At 55.9% G+C, this 17,313-nt stretch overlaps 1 protein-coding gene across 2 annotated transcripts in view; it reads left to right on the top strand.

Moving 5' to 3' along the window:
* Positions 1–6: 6 nt before the first annotated feature.
* Positions 7–17,313, top strand: part of PITPNM3 (PITPNM family member 3) — a 92,117-nt gene continuing 74,810 nt past the window's right edge. The window contains exon 1 of one of the 2 annotated variants that reach the window (XM_029212980.1): positions 7–108. In XM_029212980.1, coding sequence (XP_029068813.1) covers positions 87–108 — 22 coding nt within the window. In that variant the 5' untranslated portion in view covers positions 7–86. The remainder of the gene's footprint in view (positions 109–17,313) is intronic. The other variant, XM_029212981.1, reaches the window with a different exon arrangement.

Raw genomic sequence — 17,313 nt, 5'->3', positions numbered from 1 at the left:
CGCGGCCGGAGGCGGCTGGGCGGCCGTGGCCGGGCTGGGAGCCGCGAGGAGAGCGGGCAGCGCCGCCGGAGCCCGCCGGCCGGGCCATGGCCAAGGCGGGCCGTGCAGGTGAGGGCGGGCGCCGGGAGGGCTGGGCCGCCGGCGGGGGGAGGGACCCGCGCGTCTCGAGCGGGGGGCGCCGGCCCAGGTGAGCCCCCGGCGCAGGTGGGCGGAGGTTCCGGGCGGGCTGAGGGGGCGGTGGCGCGGCCGGCCCCCGGGAGAGTGGAGAGGGGGCTCCGCGCGCCCCGCGCCCTTCCTGCGCCCCCGGTCACCTCGTGGGACACCGCGTCCCCTCGCCACCGCCCCGCCGGAAAGGGCCAGGTCTGCGGCGCCTCTGCCCAGCCCGGCGGTGGGGAGCTCTCGCCGCCCTCCCGAGGCCCTGGGCAGAGCCGGGCGCGGGGACCGAAGGCGAGGTCCCCGCGGCCGCCGCTCCATCCCACGCCCCCCAGCGCCAACCAGGACGCGCCCCCTTGTCCGGCCGCTCGCTCTATCCAGGACGCGACCCCCCCCCCCCCCGCCCCCAGCTCAGTCAGGAGACCCAGATTTCTTCTGAGGAAGGAGGGGTGCCCCGCTCCGCACCGGCCAGTGAGCCGTTCCCCCCCTCCCCCCTTCCGGACCCTGGGAGGCAGAGCCTCAGGTGTGGAGGTCTGAAGCGGGGCCTCTTCTGGGGTCCCCAGGGCTCTGCCCTCCCCCAGACACAGGCCGTGTGGCCCGTGGTGTGAGGGAGTGGGCGTTAGTCATTCGTTCATTCATTCAGCCAGACGATCATTCGCCAACATCTCCTTTGTGCCAGGCCCGGAGCTGGGCTCTGGGACCAGGAGGTGGTGGAGACTCTGATCCTATTTGCGCTCTCCGGGCCCATGGTGCCTTGGGAGGGCGGTGGAACGACGGTGGCGGCAAGCCTGGACACAGCAGGGCTGGCTTGGGAGGCTGGCATGTGTAAATCTACCGTGAACTCACACCCAGCCTGTGACGTTGGCAGGTGCCATGCCATCCCCTTGGACTCGACATTGGGCTGGCACGAACCCCACCCTCTACCCACCAGCGACGACAGTGATGGCATGAGTGTGAGTTCACCCCTGCACACACTTGGGCTGGATACCGCTGGGCTGTGTCAATCCACTGCCACCCCGCAAATGCTGCTCTGACCAAGGGCCGGGTCTGGATGCCCCTGTACACATGCTGGGTGTGTGATATGGATGCCTGAGAATACACTCCCGTTCTGTCCCTGAGGAGTCCTCTTGGGGTGGGGCTGGTTGTGTGAGACAGCAAGTACGAACACATGTAAACACCCCCTTTCTCACTCCCCTCCCCTTTCACCCCAGGCAGCTGGAAAAGGCTGTCTCCCTGGGTCCTTACCCACCCCCCTCCTCCCATAGGGCACATGGCAGGGTGTGTGTCCCGCCCACTGCCCCCGCGCCTCTGCTGCCTGTGTGTGTGTGTGTGTGCAAGTACATGCACACCCCTTGCGCAGATCACCTGCCCGAGAGCACTGTCATCACAGCCGCAGTTAACAATTGCTGCTTGTCCTAGGTATCAGGCAATGTGCACAGCTGTGCCGGGAGGCAGGAAGTGTTACTCTTCCCTTTTTAAAACATCTGGAAACAGGTACTGGGAGAAATAGCTCCCTCCAGGTGGCCCAGAGGGTCTGGGCAGAGCTTAGATGTAGACCCAGGCTGTAAGGACTTCGAGTACTGGATTTTCTCCATTGCTACCCTCGTAGGTTGCCCCCCTCACAGAACAAAGATGCGGTTCCAGCCCCTCCACCTTGGTCTGTGGGTGCATTGGTCTCTAGACTGAGAGTCCGTGGGAATTTGTTCCAGTGACGGGCGAAAAACTGCTCTGCTTTGAGCACCAGTGCCTGGTGCGCTAACATTTTGTCTTTCCTGCTGCAGCTTCATGTTTGGCCCTTTCCCTCAGGGTAGCACAGACTCCCCTCCTCTGTGGATCAAACCTCCCAGGCTCTTCTCCCAGCCTCAGCCGCCACCGCAAGGAGCCTTTAGGATTGACCCCAGCAAGATGGGATTGCTCGTCCTCTTCTTAGCTCTTCCAGGCTCCTTTGCATTTTGTAAAGGTCCCTTCTCTTCCTAAGGCTTCTAAGCTCGCTGACTTGGAGACAACTTGTGGTGATGTGTGCACGGATGTCAAAATCTGTGTAGGATGGACTGGTGAGCTTTAGAACAAAGGGAATCCTTGGAGGTAGGAGCCCCAGTCCCTCTCTTTACGGCTAGAGAAACTGAGGCCCAAGGAAGGGCTGTAACTCAGACACGAGTGGCTGTTCAGGACCATCTACCATGGATGGACAGGCTGACAGTCAGTCAGAATTGATCAGGCCTTCGCTATGGCGGAGAAGAGGGTGCTGTTAGAACCAAAGGAGGCTGAAGGCTGGGAGAAGCTAGACTGTGAATGAGGGAGTGTGCTCTCTGACCTGTGAGGTGTTCCGTCTAAAACTGGTCAGGGGAGCCACTGACTAGAGATAGGGGTTTGGGCCTCAGGGCCACCATAGGGCATGACTCCAAGGTCATCACGTTGTAGTCTAGCGAAGGCGTCCCAGACCTGTGCAGTGTGCAGCCGGAGCAGCCAGCCATGGCCATGTCAACCGTGTCACACAGGAGCTGAAGGAAGGCAGTGAAAGGGACTTCCATGCTGCCAGGAGAGCCCAGGTACAAGAGAAAATGTAATCAAGTCCTAGAAAGGATTGGATAAATGGCAGAGGGTGGATCCCCAACGGGCGACTACCAAATCTCTGGGGAGATTTCAGCACACAGAACAGGATCGTTATGGTGCCCCGTATCCAGTCTTGAGAGAAAAGGCAAGAGGAGGAGAGCCATTGGTCTTGCCCTGAGGGAGCGCTCCGTCTAGTGGACAAAGGAGGAGAGAGGCCTACCTTGGGGATGAAAGTCTGCAGTAGGGAGGTGAGGGCTGGCAGTGGGGAGGGGCCGGGAAATGCACAGAGCTACCCGTGGTGGCAGGCCTCAAGTGCAGTGCAGACAGAGAGGAGGCCAGTGGGGGCTTGAAACAGCAAAGGCTGAATATCTCTAGAAGTTGGGCCTTAAAGGCTGGCAGAATTTGGACAGGCAGGTGGCAAGGGGCAGGCTTCCACGGGCAGGTGAGGCTAGGAGGGTGGGATGGGAAAGGTGTAGGTATGGCGGGTGGGAATGGGGGTTGGGGGAGGAGGAGGTGCCCAAGGGTGGCAAAATCTGTCTGGCTGGGGTGAAGCATCCCTAGGGGGCTGCAGAAGGCCGAGAGGAGCTCCGGAGAGCATGGGGGATGGGAGGGTTGTGTAAGGCTTGGGTGTTTTGGGTTTTTTTTTGCGGTATGCGGGCCTCTCACTGTTGTGGCCTCTCCCGTTGCGGAGCACAGGCTCCGGACGCGCAGGCTCAGCGGCCATGGCTCACGGGCCCAGCTGCTCCGCGGCATGTGGGATCCTCCCGGACCGGGGCACGAACCCGTGTCCCCTGCATCGGCAGGGCAGGCGGGCTCTCAACCACTGCGCCACCAGGGAAGCCCAGCTTGGGTGTTTTGACAGATCCCTCTGGCTGCTCCTGTGGGGGCAAAGCGAGGCCAGCCCGGCTGGACTGTCTTAGTTGGGAAGAGTTTGTGCTGGTTCTTGCCAGCCACATGGCCCCTCCCTTCCTCCCTGGCCCCCTCTACACCTCCCTCCACACCCCAGCAGGTTGGCAGGGGTGTCTGCCCACCCGGGGGCAGGGCAAGTGGAAGGCCGTGCCGGGCAGGAACAGAGACAACAGCCAAGAGGGTCTTGGAACCTCTCAGGCTGGGCCAGGACCATCTGGAGAGGTGGGGCTGGGGCCACAGGGCTGGGCCTTCCAGGCTGGAGGAACCAGTTTATTTGCTGCCAAGTGTTGACCTCTGCTCTGAGGGGCGGAGCCAGCGGGCTGGACTGTATCAAACCCAGTAATTCGAGTGAGTAAAATACTGATCCTATAGTGGCAGAGCTGAGAGGACGCTTCCAGAAACTCATGTTCAAAGCCCTCACCACGAGGGGACGTTGAGGCCTGCGGTGTGGGGTATTTGCCCAAGGCCACAGAAAAAGGTGGTGGCAGAGCTGGGCCCAGAACCTGTGTTTCCAGAGTTTTGGCTGGGACCTTGTTCTGCCGAGTCAGCTGCCCCCTCACATCCCAAAGCCAGACCTTCTTCTGGGCCCCCTGCTTCACGGCTCCCAGGTGGTGGCGTGGGGAGTGGCCAGAGCTCTCAGAGGACAGAGCATTTGGAAGCTTGGGAAAGGGACCAACTCTGGGATTCTCAGGACTTTGCGGGGGTGCCAGGAGATTTGAGGCACGACTCAGAAACTCCCAGGCCGAGGGTGCTGGATGGCTTTGCAGTGTTTCTGGGGAAGAGCATCACGTTTCTGCGGGGAGATTGCAAATGCACCTTTTCAGGTTCCGAGGGAGAAGGCTAGGGCCAAATCAGATGACCATGTCCCAACTCAAGGCCTTTCTAAAACTCTGCCCCCAGGAAGCCTTCGGGGCCTTCCATGCAGTCGGGGAAGTGCTGGAGCTTGGGCCAGTCTCTGGTTCCTCTGCTGAGTTACGTGTCACAGCAGCCGACCTGGCAGGCCCCAGCAGTCCCCAGATTGAGACCCTTTGCTACGTCTTAGCCCTGGCTGTGGTATGGTGTGGTGAGTCAAAGACAGCACAGTTAAAACAGAGTCCTACCCCCAGCGCATGAAGCCCCAGTCCTAGCTGGTGTTCGAGTGGTGGAACACAGGGTATGAGGACATGGCTAGGCCCCCCTTGCTGGGGCCATGTCTGTGTCGGACTGGCCAGAAAGTGGGATGTTTTCTCGTATACATCTTAGTATACAGTGGTAATTCATGTCTAGAAGAGGCTTGGAGATCTTCTGGTCCTACCTGTTAATTATGCAAGTGGGACACTGAGGCCAGAAAGGCAAAGGGTTTTTCTCTGAGCTCTGGTGTCTTCAACGACAGAGGGTGTGAACTCCCAAGACCAGTGAGGCTTTGAGGACTGGGAGCTACTCAGTAGGCTCTGGGTGCCCCCCAGAAATTCTCTGGGATTCCAGGCTTGGGAGAGGGAGGGAGAGCGTCAGGGATTATCATCCTGGGGACAGTCTGGCTCATTTTTTGGTAGCAGTCAACATGCTTTATTGTCCGATGGCACGGCAGCATCTCTTTGAAGTAGGGCTGATGTTGTTCCCATTTTATGGATGAGAAAACTGAGGCCTGGAAATGTTAAGTGTCTGGTTCTAGGGTCACACATAAAGTCAGAGGCAGAGCTGGAATTAGAACTTAGGTCTCTTCTCTTGGATTCAGCATTCCTAGGAGTTGGACTGTGTAACAAAGAACAGACCTGGCTCGGTCACTGGTTGCCCTTGAACTGCCCCTCTGGTCTCAGTTTCCTCGTTTGTAAAAGGGGAATGGGAAGGAAAGAGTTCGGGGGACAGGACAGCTCTGAGTTTGCTCCAGTTCAAATACTGCTCTCTTTTCCTTCTTGGCCTCGCTCCCCACTGGCTTTACTGTGCCTTTTGGGCCCTCACCTCCTCCCTTCTCCTCCCTCACAAGGGTGGTGGGGATGGGAGGACAAATGGGAAGCTGGGCACCGGGACATGGAGAGCACCTGCCTCTTCGGGGTCCCGGGGCCCCAGCCTATCACCAGATCTTCAGCCAGGAGCCACGTGGAAGGGTGCGGCAAGGGCCCCCAGGGGAAGGGCTGGGGGGGGAGTGGGGAGGAGAGAATGCATAACAGATGAGTTTGGAAGTCAAATGGGATCTGAGCTCCCCACCCACTCCCTCAAATCTCTTTATACTCCCTCTTCTACAATTCTTGTTTTCTAAAGAGAAGGGAAATGCTACACTGCAGCCCCTTTCGCAAACGAATGGGAGCCTTAGTGAGTCACTCCGGAGGTAAATCCCACCTCCAGGGCCCCGAGTCCGCCTGCCTGCGGAGGCCTGCAGAGCCGTGTGGCCACCGGGGGGCGCGCGTGTGAGGTGCCCCTGCCTGTCAGCGGCTGTGGGTGGGCGCTGGGTCCCTGCAGTGGTGCCCCCACCCCGCCTCCTCCAGACTCTCCGCAGGGTGGCATTCGTGAGGTTCGCTCGCGGATGGGGTCACGGCTCAAGCTGGGGCCCGGCTGAGGCTGGGGGTGGCACGTAGGGACTTGGGCTGTGACCTGAGTGTGGGGTGAATACAGGACCTGCGGGGGCGGGCGCTGTGGTTCTGGGGCGGTCAGGGCTGGCAGCGGGGCAGGTGCTAATGCATCTGCCTCTAGAAACCGGAGTTCTCGGGCGTCAAGCTGTTCTCTCCAGGTATCCTGGTGGAGGGATGTGTGTGTGCTTGTCTGGAGCCTCATCTTCCGTTTTGAGGGTCAGCCTGTTAACTTGCAGACCTGGGGCAGGGAAGGCCAGCGAGGAGGTGTTCCCCCTCCTAGATGACCCGTTGTTCGGGAGGGAGGGGAAGTAGCCGTCTGTTAGCCGGGGATGCCAAACAAGGGTTGAAAGCAAAAATAGAAACGCATTGGGTTCTGTCTGGGAGGGGCGTGGCGTTCTGGTGGATCCGAGAGGCCTCTTCCGAGCCGTCTGCCGCCGATGCTGTGTTTGCTCGGCTCAGTGTTTGCAGAGCACGTCATGTCCTGCGCTCCTGACCTCCTCGGGGATCTAGGTGTGCAGGATCTGGGCTGCGGGCTCGAGGGGCTGCAACTGTTCCACAAGTCTGTCTTTGGGAGGTTTGGGGCTGCTGTGGCCATGGTCCAGCTTGCTAGCTTGCTGTCCTCCTGATCAGAGCTCCCTTTGGCCTGCCATACCCGCCCCCCCGCCGCCAGTCCTCCAACTTCCCACCCCCCTGTGAGGCTGGTCTCAGCTGAGCAATTCTGAAATCATCCCTTGTGGTAAAAGGAGCTATTTTCAGCCTTCCCATTACTGCCCAGTGGGGGGTGGGGTGGGGTGGTGTTTATCCCTTTGCTGCCTTTTTCTCTCCTTCTTGTACAGTGTAATCTGGAGCAGCGGCGAGAGCATTACGCAGCCCTGCCTCCGGGGTCCCGGCTGGCAATTCCCGGTGCTGTGATTTGGCACCAAATGCAGAGCCTGGGGCAGAGGCAACCCTGGGCCCCATCCCTGCTCTGTAGTCACTCCAGAGTGGCAGGTGGCACAGATGACCTGTCGGAGTCACCTTGGCCCTGGCCGGTGGGGACAGCTCCCCTGCTGCTGCTCGCTTCAGGCCGACGGTAGCCTTTGGTGACCTCACCAAAAAGCTGGCCAGCTCCCTGAGGTGGCGGCTCTAAAGGAGCCCCCAGCATGCTCCGCTGACTCTGTGACCCTCCCCAATCTGGCCTCCCCATGCCCTGATCGGATGCCTGGGTCCCACCTGGTCTCTTGTTCCCTGCTCCCCTCAGTGGGTCCTGGGGTGATCTGAAGGGGCCCCTCCGTCCTGTCTTTTGGGCTCCCCCGCCCTCCTGAGGAGCCTGCAGGTGGCAGAGCCATCGGTGGTGAATTGGCAGGTGCTCTGGGAGCTCCCTTTAGAGGCAGGAGAAAACCTCTCCCTTATGGAGCGAGAGTCTGGTGGGACAGAGTCTGGTGGGACATCTGGGGCTTGAGAGAATTGTTCCAAATAACTCAGAACTGTTGGGAGCCGAACTGGCAGAGCAAATGAAAGTACAATAGATAGCCAAAGCTATTAATCACTAATTCTCTCCTAAATCAGGTAATTAATGGGTATTTAAGTAGCATATTTATGAGATACCAGCAGGTCTTCAAAAAGCACATTTTTTCCCAAAGCGACTGGTTGGCCCAACTGTGTCCTGCTGGGAGACTGGGGTTGTCATCCCACCCCCAGACCACTCCAGGCGCAGGGAGCATGACGGGAGGCAGGTCCCGTCTGAGCTTCCCTTTTGGCATCGCAAAGAGGGATCGGAGCCCTTCTGAACTGACCTCACTGGGCTGTCGTGAGGATGATAGGAAGTGAAAGCCATGCAGATCCCGGGCAGGGTGTAAAATGCTGTACAGAATTTAGTGTTAGCTGTGAAAGTAGCCTTGAAGTTATAGGATACAGTGCCTTGATTGTGCCCGGTGCTGTTTATGGCCAGTGTCAGGCGTCAGTCGGTGGCTAGAGGCATTCCTTTGTTTTGAGTCATTGCCGACCGTGTGTCTGGGTCTGTGACTGAGTCAAGGCTTAGTGTGTGGCTTGGCCTGTGCTCGGCTTCATGGCCTGGTTTGAGATCAGGTCCCAGTTGTTCTGTGATCGGGGTTGTGACTTGATCTGTGGTCAGCTCGAGGTTAGGCTGTGGTTGAGGTCAAGGTTGGGCCATGGCTAGTCTCAGGAAAATTCAGCCTCAATTCTTGTGTCCACCCCTGGACTGATGGAGCTATGTGGGTCCCCTGGAAGCTGGATTCCTTCAGGGTCCTCCGGGATCTGGGCTCCAGGTGCTGGGAACCCCAGCACACAGGCCCTTCTGGGACTCCTGGCATGTGCCCTGAAACAGCACAGCACACGAGCTCATCAGTGGCGCTTACAGCAGTTTGGGGGACAGTTAGGACATGTTTCTATAGCAACCAACCCCCAGCCAGCACTGGTTTCCTTCAATAATGCCTTTTTCTGGAAGCAGCTTCTCCTGGCCTCTTGTTTCTCCCTGGGTGGCCCCATAGCCCCTTGAAGGCTGAGCATGGGCTGGTTGGCCCTGACTGGTCTGGTCAGACTCATCCTGACCCAGAGAGGGGGCCTGAGGACATTCCCTATGGGATACTTCCCTGAGAGGGGGCCCTCCTGAGATCTACCTGGTGCCTGGCCATGCTGAGTGTAACAAGAGATTTCTCTGTGCCCAGCCCTGGGCTGGAAGAGGCTATGGGCCTGGGGAGGATTCCTACCAGGTTTCTGCCTGGGGGAACCCACAGCCCAGTGGGGCAGGCAGGCCTGGACCTAGTCTGCAGACTGGTGCTCTGATGGGCACAGGTAAAGGATGTCATGGAAGTACAGAAGAGGCAGGTACCCAGACCAGCACTGGGGTCAAAGAAGGCTTTCAGCTGGGGTAGGGTGGGGATGGAGGGTATTTCAGGTACCAGGAGGTTCAGGAGCAAAGTCTTGGAGGGAAAGAACATGGTATGGGCTGGGGTGGGGGGCGAGGGGGGGCCCTTCCCAGTGGCGACGTGTTGCTGGAACCCAGACTTATGGGTAGAGGGGCTTGCAGACAGAGCAGGTCCTGGCCTTAGGTAGCTCAAGGTTTAGGGGGCAGATAAGACACAGCCCCAGGAAGCTGCGCCGGTGGAGAGGAGAGAAGGGCCAGCCGTGCACCAGGGGCAGCCCCAAGACTGTCGGGGCTTCGGAGCTTCCAGCCTCAGGGTGAGGAGGGCAGTTCCTGCTCTGCCCTCTGGGCTCCCATTCCAGGGGCTGGAGAAGCAGAGGGGCCCACTCTTGGGAGCTCCCACCTGTGAAAGGACCAGAGAAAGGCCCGTGGATATCATGATTTATTTATGTTATTTAACAAACCCTTTTATAGCACTGAGTGCCAGGCACCATGCCAAACCTTTCTCAAATATTCATTCACGTAATCTTCATAGCAACCCTAGGGAAGGACTATTATTACCCCCATTTTACAGAGGAGGAGACTGAAGCACAGAGCGGTGTAGTGACATTTATTAAGATCACCAGTTGAGAAGTGACAGAGCTGACAGTGAGAGGAGGAAGGAAGCCAGGGCTGCGGCAGGAGGGGCAGAGAGGAGGCGGGCCTTCAGAGTCCCCCCAGCCTGCCAGTAGGAGCCTCACTCAGACTCTGCATCTCTCACTCTGCATCCAGCAAGTGGATGGACCCCTGGGACCCCAGGCCAGAACTGTGAAGTGTGATTCTAAGTGTGTGTGTGTGTCGGGGGCGGGGGGGGCTGTGTGGGCCACGTTTGGGCTCTGAACTCTACGTGTCCACGGGGCTTCCACTGCCCACGGGACGTCTGGCAGCCTGATGGTTTCCGCAGCATTGATTGTCAGCAGTTAGACCCAGATGCTTGCGCTTGTAGAACCTGCCATCCCCGTGTGTGTGTGTGTGTGTGTGTGTGTGTGTGTGTGTGTGAGTGTGAGAGAGAGAGAGAGAGAGAGAGAGAGAGAGAGAGAGAGGCAGAGGAGACAGAGACAGACTGGAGACGAGGGACCTGCCTGAATGAGCCCACAGCCGAGCTCTTTTCTCCCCCCCCGGCCCCGTCCTCTCCGAGGCACAGATTGCTGGAATCCCGCAGGCCTGCCAGGCCGTGGTTTCAGATGTGGCCTCAGGCAGGACTGGGCACCGAAGCTGTGGCCACACTCACGGGCATTAGGCTCAGAGCCAGGCAGCCCACCTTGGCCAGCTCAGAGGTGCTTGTGACTCCCTGGAGGTCTGGAAATTGGTAGGTGTCACTTGAACACCCACAGGGCTGTGGCTGTCACAGCAGACGCCTATGTCCCCTCCCTTGCTCTGATGAGCCAGACTTCTTACTCTTGAGGAGAAGGTTCTGGACCCAGCGTCTCTTGGAAATGGCCCGATTGCTTTGACCCATGTCTCTACTCCCTCCCACCCTGCCCCAGCCTGGCCAACCCTGCCCACCCTTCCTTTAAGGCTCAGCTTGGGCCTCCTCCCCCAGGGAGGCCTCTGGGCCCTTCAGCCTGCAGGGTGTCTGCCTCTGGGAGGTCCTGTCCACACCTCTGAGACGAGGTAGGGGTGGCATTTAGCCCAGAGTCTAGGCTGCCCACCCCTCCTTTGTCCTGTGCCCTGTGCAGGGGCTGTGCAGGGCTGGGCCCCGAGGCTGGCACCCAGGAGCCGAGATTGAGCCCATTCAGCTCTGTCCCCAACTCCTTCCTCCTGGGCACCACCTGGCCCAAGGTCTGGCCCAGGAAGAGTCGGCCAATACCCACCTCCCTCACTTTACTGTACCAGGGCTTTCCTCACTGTGAAATGTCTTTCCCCTCAGACTGGGCTCCTGAGAGCAGGGCGGTGACTCCCTTCTGGTGGGGCTGACCCTCAGGCCGGGGCTGCCCTGGGCTCCCTGGTACTGGGCAGAGTACCCACTGCTGGCTCCTGTCCATCTGTCCATCTGCCTATTCCTGCGTCCCTGGGAGCCAGGGCCCAGGTGGGGAAGTGGGTGACCTCTGGCTGCACCCACGCTGGGGAGACCCAGGCCTGTGACAAGGTCGAGGAGACCACACTGGACCTGATGGTGGCGGGTAGATGCGCCAGGAGAGAGGGCGGGGTTGGCTCCTAGCAGCCCCTCCCACTGCAGGCCCCCCACCCTGCCCCGAGCTTTGCTGGGGGATCAGCGTATCGTGGGGTGTGAAGGATCGTTTGTTTCTCTCTGGATTGCCGGGAAGGATTGAGATATTCCCCTTTCTCTTTTATCCTGACTTAGAGGTTTTTTTTTTTAATTTGGCCATGCCTCGAGGCATGCGGGATCTTAGTTCCCCGACCAGGGATCGAGCCCACACCCCCTGCATTGGAAGCGTGGAGTCTTAACCGCTTGACCCCCAGGGAAGTCCCCTGATTTAGAGTTTTTGAATAAGTGTGGTAGAGAAGGTGGGACAGAAGGAGTCTGCTGGAAGAAGTAGGCTGAGCCTTGGGGTTGCGGAAGGGACTCTGCAGCCTGGGAAGGGAAGAGAAGAGGAGACCTGGGCTCCGTGCCCTGAGCTCTGCTACAGAGCACCCAACATGGTGGTCCTGAGCACAGACCCTGGAGTCATATGGACCTGGCTTCAAATCTTGCTTCCATCACTTATTAGCTTTATGACCTCAATCGAATGACTTCACACCTCTGAACTTTTATTTCCTGAGCTGTAAGATGGGGATTCATGACACCCACTCCACGAGGCTTGGTTAGGATTACTTTAGATAATACCTGTGAAGCAGCTAGCAGATCATTTTTGTTCATTCGCTTGTTTGCCAAACACCCCTTGGCCCTCTTTCACCTGGGACCCTGTGCGGGACACAGAAAATGCAGAGAAGTGGAGGGCAGGGGCCCACCTCCAGGAGATCGTGCTTCTGGGCCTTTGCCCTCGCTGTTCTGGGATCATGGCACCCACCTTCTCTGACTCTCAAGATCACGTGTGGCCTTTAGCAACCTGACCTGTGCCCCCTATCTCTTGGGAGACCTCCTGACCCTTTTGGGCATCTGTGTTTCCCTCTTCCTGAAGTGTGCAGGTGATAGACGCTGGGTGGAGGTTGGAACCTGAAAATCCACCTGTGCTGAGCTCCCATCCGCAACAAGCAGGCAACCCCCTACCTTATCCTAGCCCTAAGCTTAACCCTAATCTTACCTGGTCTGGCTTCATTTCCTCCCTCACCTCCCCTCCGTCACTTGTTCGAGCTCTTATCACAGGCTCTCATCCTTCTTCTCTGCCTGTCCATCCCACACGTGTGTGCCAGGAGCATGCATACACATACAGACGTACACACTCACGCTTAGCATGTCTGGCTGTGTCTCATCATTCAAGTCTCCACTGATCCAACACCTTTTCAGAAAAGTCTTCTCCTCACACCCCTCCCAAGATACCCTGTCTATCACTGTTTTCCTTTTTTGAAGTATGATCTTTGCCGTTCACTAAAAAGCCTGCACCCTGAAGGAAGAGATGAAGGGAGCATCTTCCACCCAGAAGCCAGGTGACGGCTGCTTCTTAACACGATCTGTTCTTATAGGTTCTTTTTTACACCAGGGTAGATAACCGAGATCCCTCCACATACCTAACTTTCCGGAGGTTGTTTGCAAGAAGGGAGGAACTGTAGCAGGTTTAAACAAACTTAGGTGTGTATTTAAAAACCAGTGCAGGTATGCATTCTGAAAACAAAGAAGATAAAAGTAAACCAGATAAAAGACGCCTTTGAAGAGAAAATCAACTGTAGATTTCTGCCACAAAGGAGAGTCAACCATCAGGTGAAGGGTTCATGTGGAAGGAGAAACAGCGCTGGTTCAGTGTTTATAACTCGAACACGTGACAGAGTTCTTTTGATGACGGGGCCGATCGCCCTTGTCATCATCCCTCGGTGGATGTACAGATCCACGCGTTCATGCCTGTCTATTCTCCAGGCTGTAATTACACCGTAGGAGACACTCAAGGAAGGAGGACGTGGTGGAGGTAGGAAGGGACCGTTTTACTTTCTTCCCAGCACTTTCTACTGCTGAAACGATCTTTGCTGCTTCCTTGTTCCAGGTCTGCTTTCCCTGCCCACTGCCACCATCACCCACACCCCGCAGAGTGTCCACGCTGGGAGAGCCCCATGGCCGGGCACCCCCCTGTCCCTCTTATTGACCTCAGTGTCCCTAGCATCTCACACAGCACCCTGCAGGATGGACAGCTCCCTTTGACACCCAGAAGCTCCTTCCCTCTCTGCCCACCTCTAGCTGGGAGAACATCTCCCTCAAATGGAGCTGAACTGGCCTCCCTGCAGCCTTCCCTGCTGGTGGGTTCTCCCCAAGGCCAGCCCTTCACGCATGTTATGGGTGTTGCACTGACCTAAGATGATGGTGGCCTGCAAGGATGGATGTGGTGGTGGGAGTGAGGGAGGGACAACTTCCAGAGCTCTCCTCTTTTCCTCAGGCTCCAGCACACACTCTATTTAGGAGGGAGAGGTTGGCAGGAATATCCTTGCCCTTCTTCATTCTCAGGTGGAGTATATACTGTACAGGTATGAGACCCACCATTACCAGGACCTTCTTGCTGAACCCTCACTATTCAAACTCAGGACCCAAATCGACTCAGATACAGCTACAGACAAACCCATCGCTACTTAAACCGTTGCTGCTAACCATCCAAAACTCAGGAGCCAAGTAGCTGAGGCTGACATGACTGTCCTGAGTATCCAGATTCTTGCTTTCTTAGTAATGGAATAGATTTGGACAGCAAGGGATATTTGCACATTAATATAGGATGCCTGATAGTTTTTATACCTTTAGCATCTATAAAAGGGGTAGGTTTAAAAAAAAAAAGGGATAGGTTTATATGAGAAAACATATAAAATTAGTGTAAAATCAAGAAGAAGTTTAAGTGATTGTATTTTTTGAATCACAGAAATCTTCACATACATTTGATTTATACCTAAGCACTTCTTTATTTTATTTTGATACTATTGTAAATGGTATTGTTTTTCAGATTTCAAATTCCAGTTCATTGCTGACATACAGGATTGCAACTGACTTTTGTATTTTGATCTTGTATCCTGCGATCTCGCTACACTCAATTATTAGTTCCAGTAGGTTCTTTTTTGGTAGATTTTGCAGAGTTTTTGTTTTCTAGATAGACAATCATGCCATCTGAGAATAAAAGCAGTTTTATTTTTTCTCTTCCAACATGTATACCTTTTGTTTCTTTTTCTTGTCTTGTTGCACTAGCTAGAACTTCCCCCACATACATTTGGGAAACGGTCCCATATCCACGTTAGAAATACTCAGTTATGGTGAATCTCGATTCTCAAACTCCCTCGCAATAAATCCAGGGGTCACGGGCAGGAAATTGCTGATCAGCCTGTCATGCCATCCACACTGTTGGGTGAGAATCAAAAGCTCAGAGGGTCCCCACAGAGAGTGTATGGCAGACCCAGCTTTACACCTAGAAGTGACGCCCAGGTCAGTGTTCCCTGTGGCCTCTGCCTTTTCTGTGTTTCAGAAAGTGCTTTTGGCCTGGCTCCAAGCCATGGAGCTCAAGCTGCGTGTGTGTTTGGGAGTCTGTGGTGGGTGGGGCAGAAGGGCCAGGCAGGAGGGCTGTGTCCCTGGGCTGACCTGTGCTGGCCTCTCCCTCCGGGAACAGTTTACGTTCTGAGATCTGAGCTCAGGGCAGGGAGCAGTGCCAGCATCCTGCAGCGTGACTCGGTGTGGGGAACTGAGGCTGCAGGTGATTTTCTGAGGACTGCGTCGTGATGGGCATTCTAGCCATGGCTGGGGGAATGCCCACCTCTCACTGGTTCATGCACATCTACTATGTGCCAGACTGGCTCCTCAAACATCAGTCGGAGTTGAAAAGTTTCAGGGGAAAGTCTCTGTCAGATTCCTCATTGCACAGACGGGGAAACTGAGGTAGGGGCGTTGCTGATGCAAGAACCCACATGTACTGGATGGCCAGGGCCGTACGGAGGAAGACGTACCTTGTGCGCATGGCGATTTTACTGTTTTCCATTGAATTAAGATGCAGTCAATTGTAAGATGCGTCATTATTTTCTATACCCCAGGAAAGAATAAACAATGCCAACTAAATGAGGACATGCCATCATGTAAGACACACCCCAATTTTAAAGATGTTGAAGTGTGAAAAAAATGTACGTCTTAGAACCGATAAGATGAATTTATAAAATTAATAGTCATATGGAATTATATGTGCAGGGTAAAAAATTGAGTTTTCCCTGCTTCTTATCAAATTCTACTCTGTAGAGATAATCTCTATTGATGTTTCGGTGCCTGTCCTTCCAGACATTTTAATGCATGTGTGAGTACATTTATATAATAATTAACTGTTGTGAACACTTGCTATATGCTAGGCCCTGTGCTAAGCACCTCGATGTATTTTATTTCATCTTTAAAATAAGCTCATGGGGCAGGTATGAGCTTTCCTCACTTTATAGCAGAGGAAAATGAGGCACAGAGAGGTGGAGGGACTCACTTGACATCACACAGCTTCTAAGAGGCAAGGGCCTGAGCCTGAATCTAGGCCTCTTCCAACCTCGGACCCTGAGTTCTTAACTAACGTGCTGTACATACCCTCAGTGTGCAGGTATAAGTATATTTTTCAAAAATGGGGTCAAAAGATACCTACGGTTCTGGGACCAATGTGCATTTTTTTTCTTCTACCCATACTCCGTGGGCATCTTTCCATGTCAGTACATAAGGAGCTACTTGATTTTCCTACCAGTTGCAAAGAATTCCCCTGATGACTGTGTATGAATGTATGTCTGATCCTCTGTGGATGGTCACCGGGATTTCTTCCAGTTTATTGGTATTACCAGAACACTAAGGTGATCAACTACATATTACCATCTTTGTATACTTCTCTGATTATTTCCTCAGGAAAATTACCAGGTCAATTTTCTTCTAACACTTTTATGGTTTTTTTTTTTGCGATACGCGGGCCTCTCACTGCTGTGGCCTCTCCCGTTGCGGAGCAACAGGCTCCGGACGCGCAGGCTCAGCGGCCATGGCTCACGGGCCCAGCCGCTCCGCGGCATGTGGGATCCTCCCGGACTAGGGCACGAACCCGTGTCCCCTGCATCGGCAGGCGGATCCTCAACCACTGCGCCACCGGGGAAGCCCCACTTTTATGGTTTTAATGTTTACAATTAGATTGGAATTCATCTGCCATCTCCAGTAGTTCACGTGTCCAGGGAGCAGGTGGAGGGGTTCCTGGATGTGCTGGGCACCAGCTGGTTCCATGAGAGTCCCAAAGTGACAAGTAAAGGGGGCTCTGAGAATGGGGGTCAGGGGAGGAGGCTTCTGACCCAGCTCTGCCTCTGGCCTTCCTCCCTCCGGTCGTGGGGTAGGAGGTGGGTTGAGGCTGAGTCCAGGGCAAGGGGCCGCGTTCTCTATATGCACTTGCTCCTGCCTGCTCCGGAGATCCTCTCAGCCCCATGTCCTGGCCTCTGCAGGTATTAATAATAATAGCAGTCACCATCACTGAGCGCCCCCCGAGATAGAGGCGCTGAGCATGCATTATTTCTGATCCTTCGAGCTCAGGATTGATTGTTGCCGATATTTTGTAGAAGGGGAAACTGAGGCTGTGGTATGGAGAGGAAATGGCCACAGAGGTTGCAAATGGCAGAGACGGGGTGGAACTCAAGTTCAGGTCCCCCTTCTCTTAGTGTGGGGCTTTTTCCCCAGGGGAGGCTGCAGTCCTTCCCTGGCCTGCACACGTGTGCAACAGACATCACTAATGCCCTTCAGGGTGTCTGCTTCTCCTCGCCTCCACCCTCTTAAAGCTGGGCTTGGTCACGTGACTTGCTTTGGCCAATGACATGAGCAGAAGTGTGTCACGTGTGGGAAGACTCATTTACGACTGGGCGTGCCTTTCTGTGCTCTCCTTCCCTGCTTCTGCAAAACTCGAAGTGTCGATTCGAGATGCTGGCGTCATAAGGTGGCGTCTTTGAGTGACCGCCGTGGCCAGAGGCCCCTTCCTAGCTGTGTGTGAGTGAGGAATGAACCGTTATTGGTTTTTTTTTTTGCGGTACGCGGGCCTCTCACTGTTGCGGCCTCTCCCGTTGCGGAGCACAGGCTCCGGACGCGCAGGCTCAGCGGCCATGGCTCACGGGCCCAGCCGCTCTGCGGCATGTGGGATCTTCCTGGACCGGGGCACGAACCTGCGTCCCCAGCATCGGCAGGCGGAC

This window comes from Monodon monoceros, unplaced genomic scaffold, assembly GCF_005190385.1.
Source record: "Monodon monoceros isolate NGI ecotype Baffin Bay Population unplaced genomic scaffold, NGI_Narwhal_1 Super_Scaffold_9, whole genome shotgun sequence".
NCBI classification, from domain to species: domain Eukaryota; kingdom Metazoa; phylum Chordata; class Mammalia; order Artiodactyla; family Monodontidae; genus Monodon; species Monodon monoceros.
The sequence above is the reverse complement of the archived record's forward strand: the minus strand, read 5'-3'. Positions and strand labels throughout refer to the sequence as shown.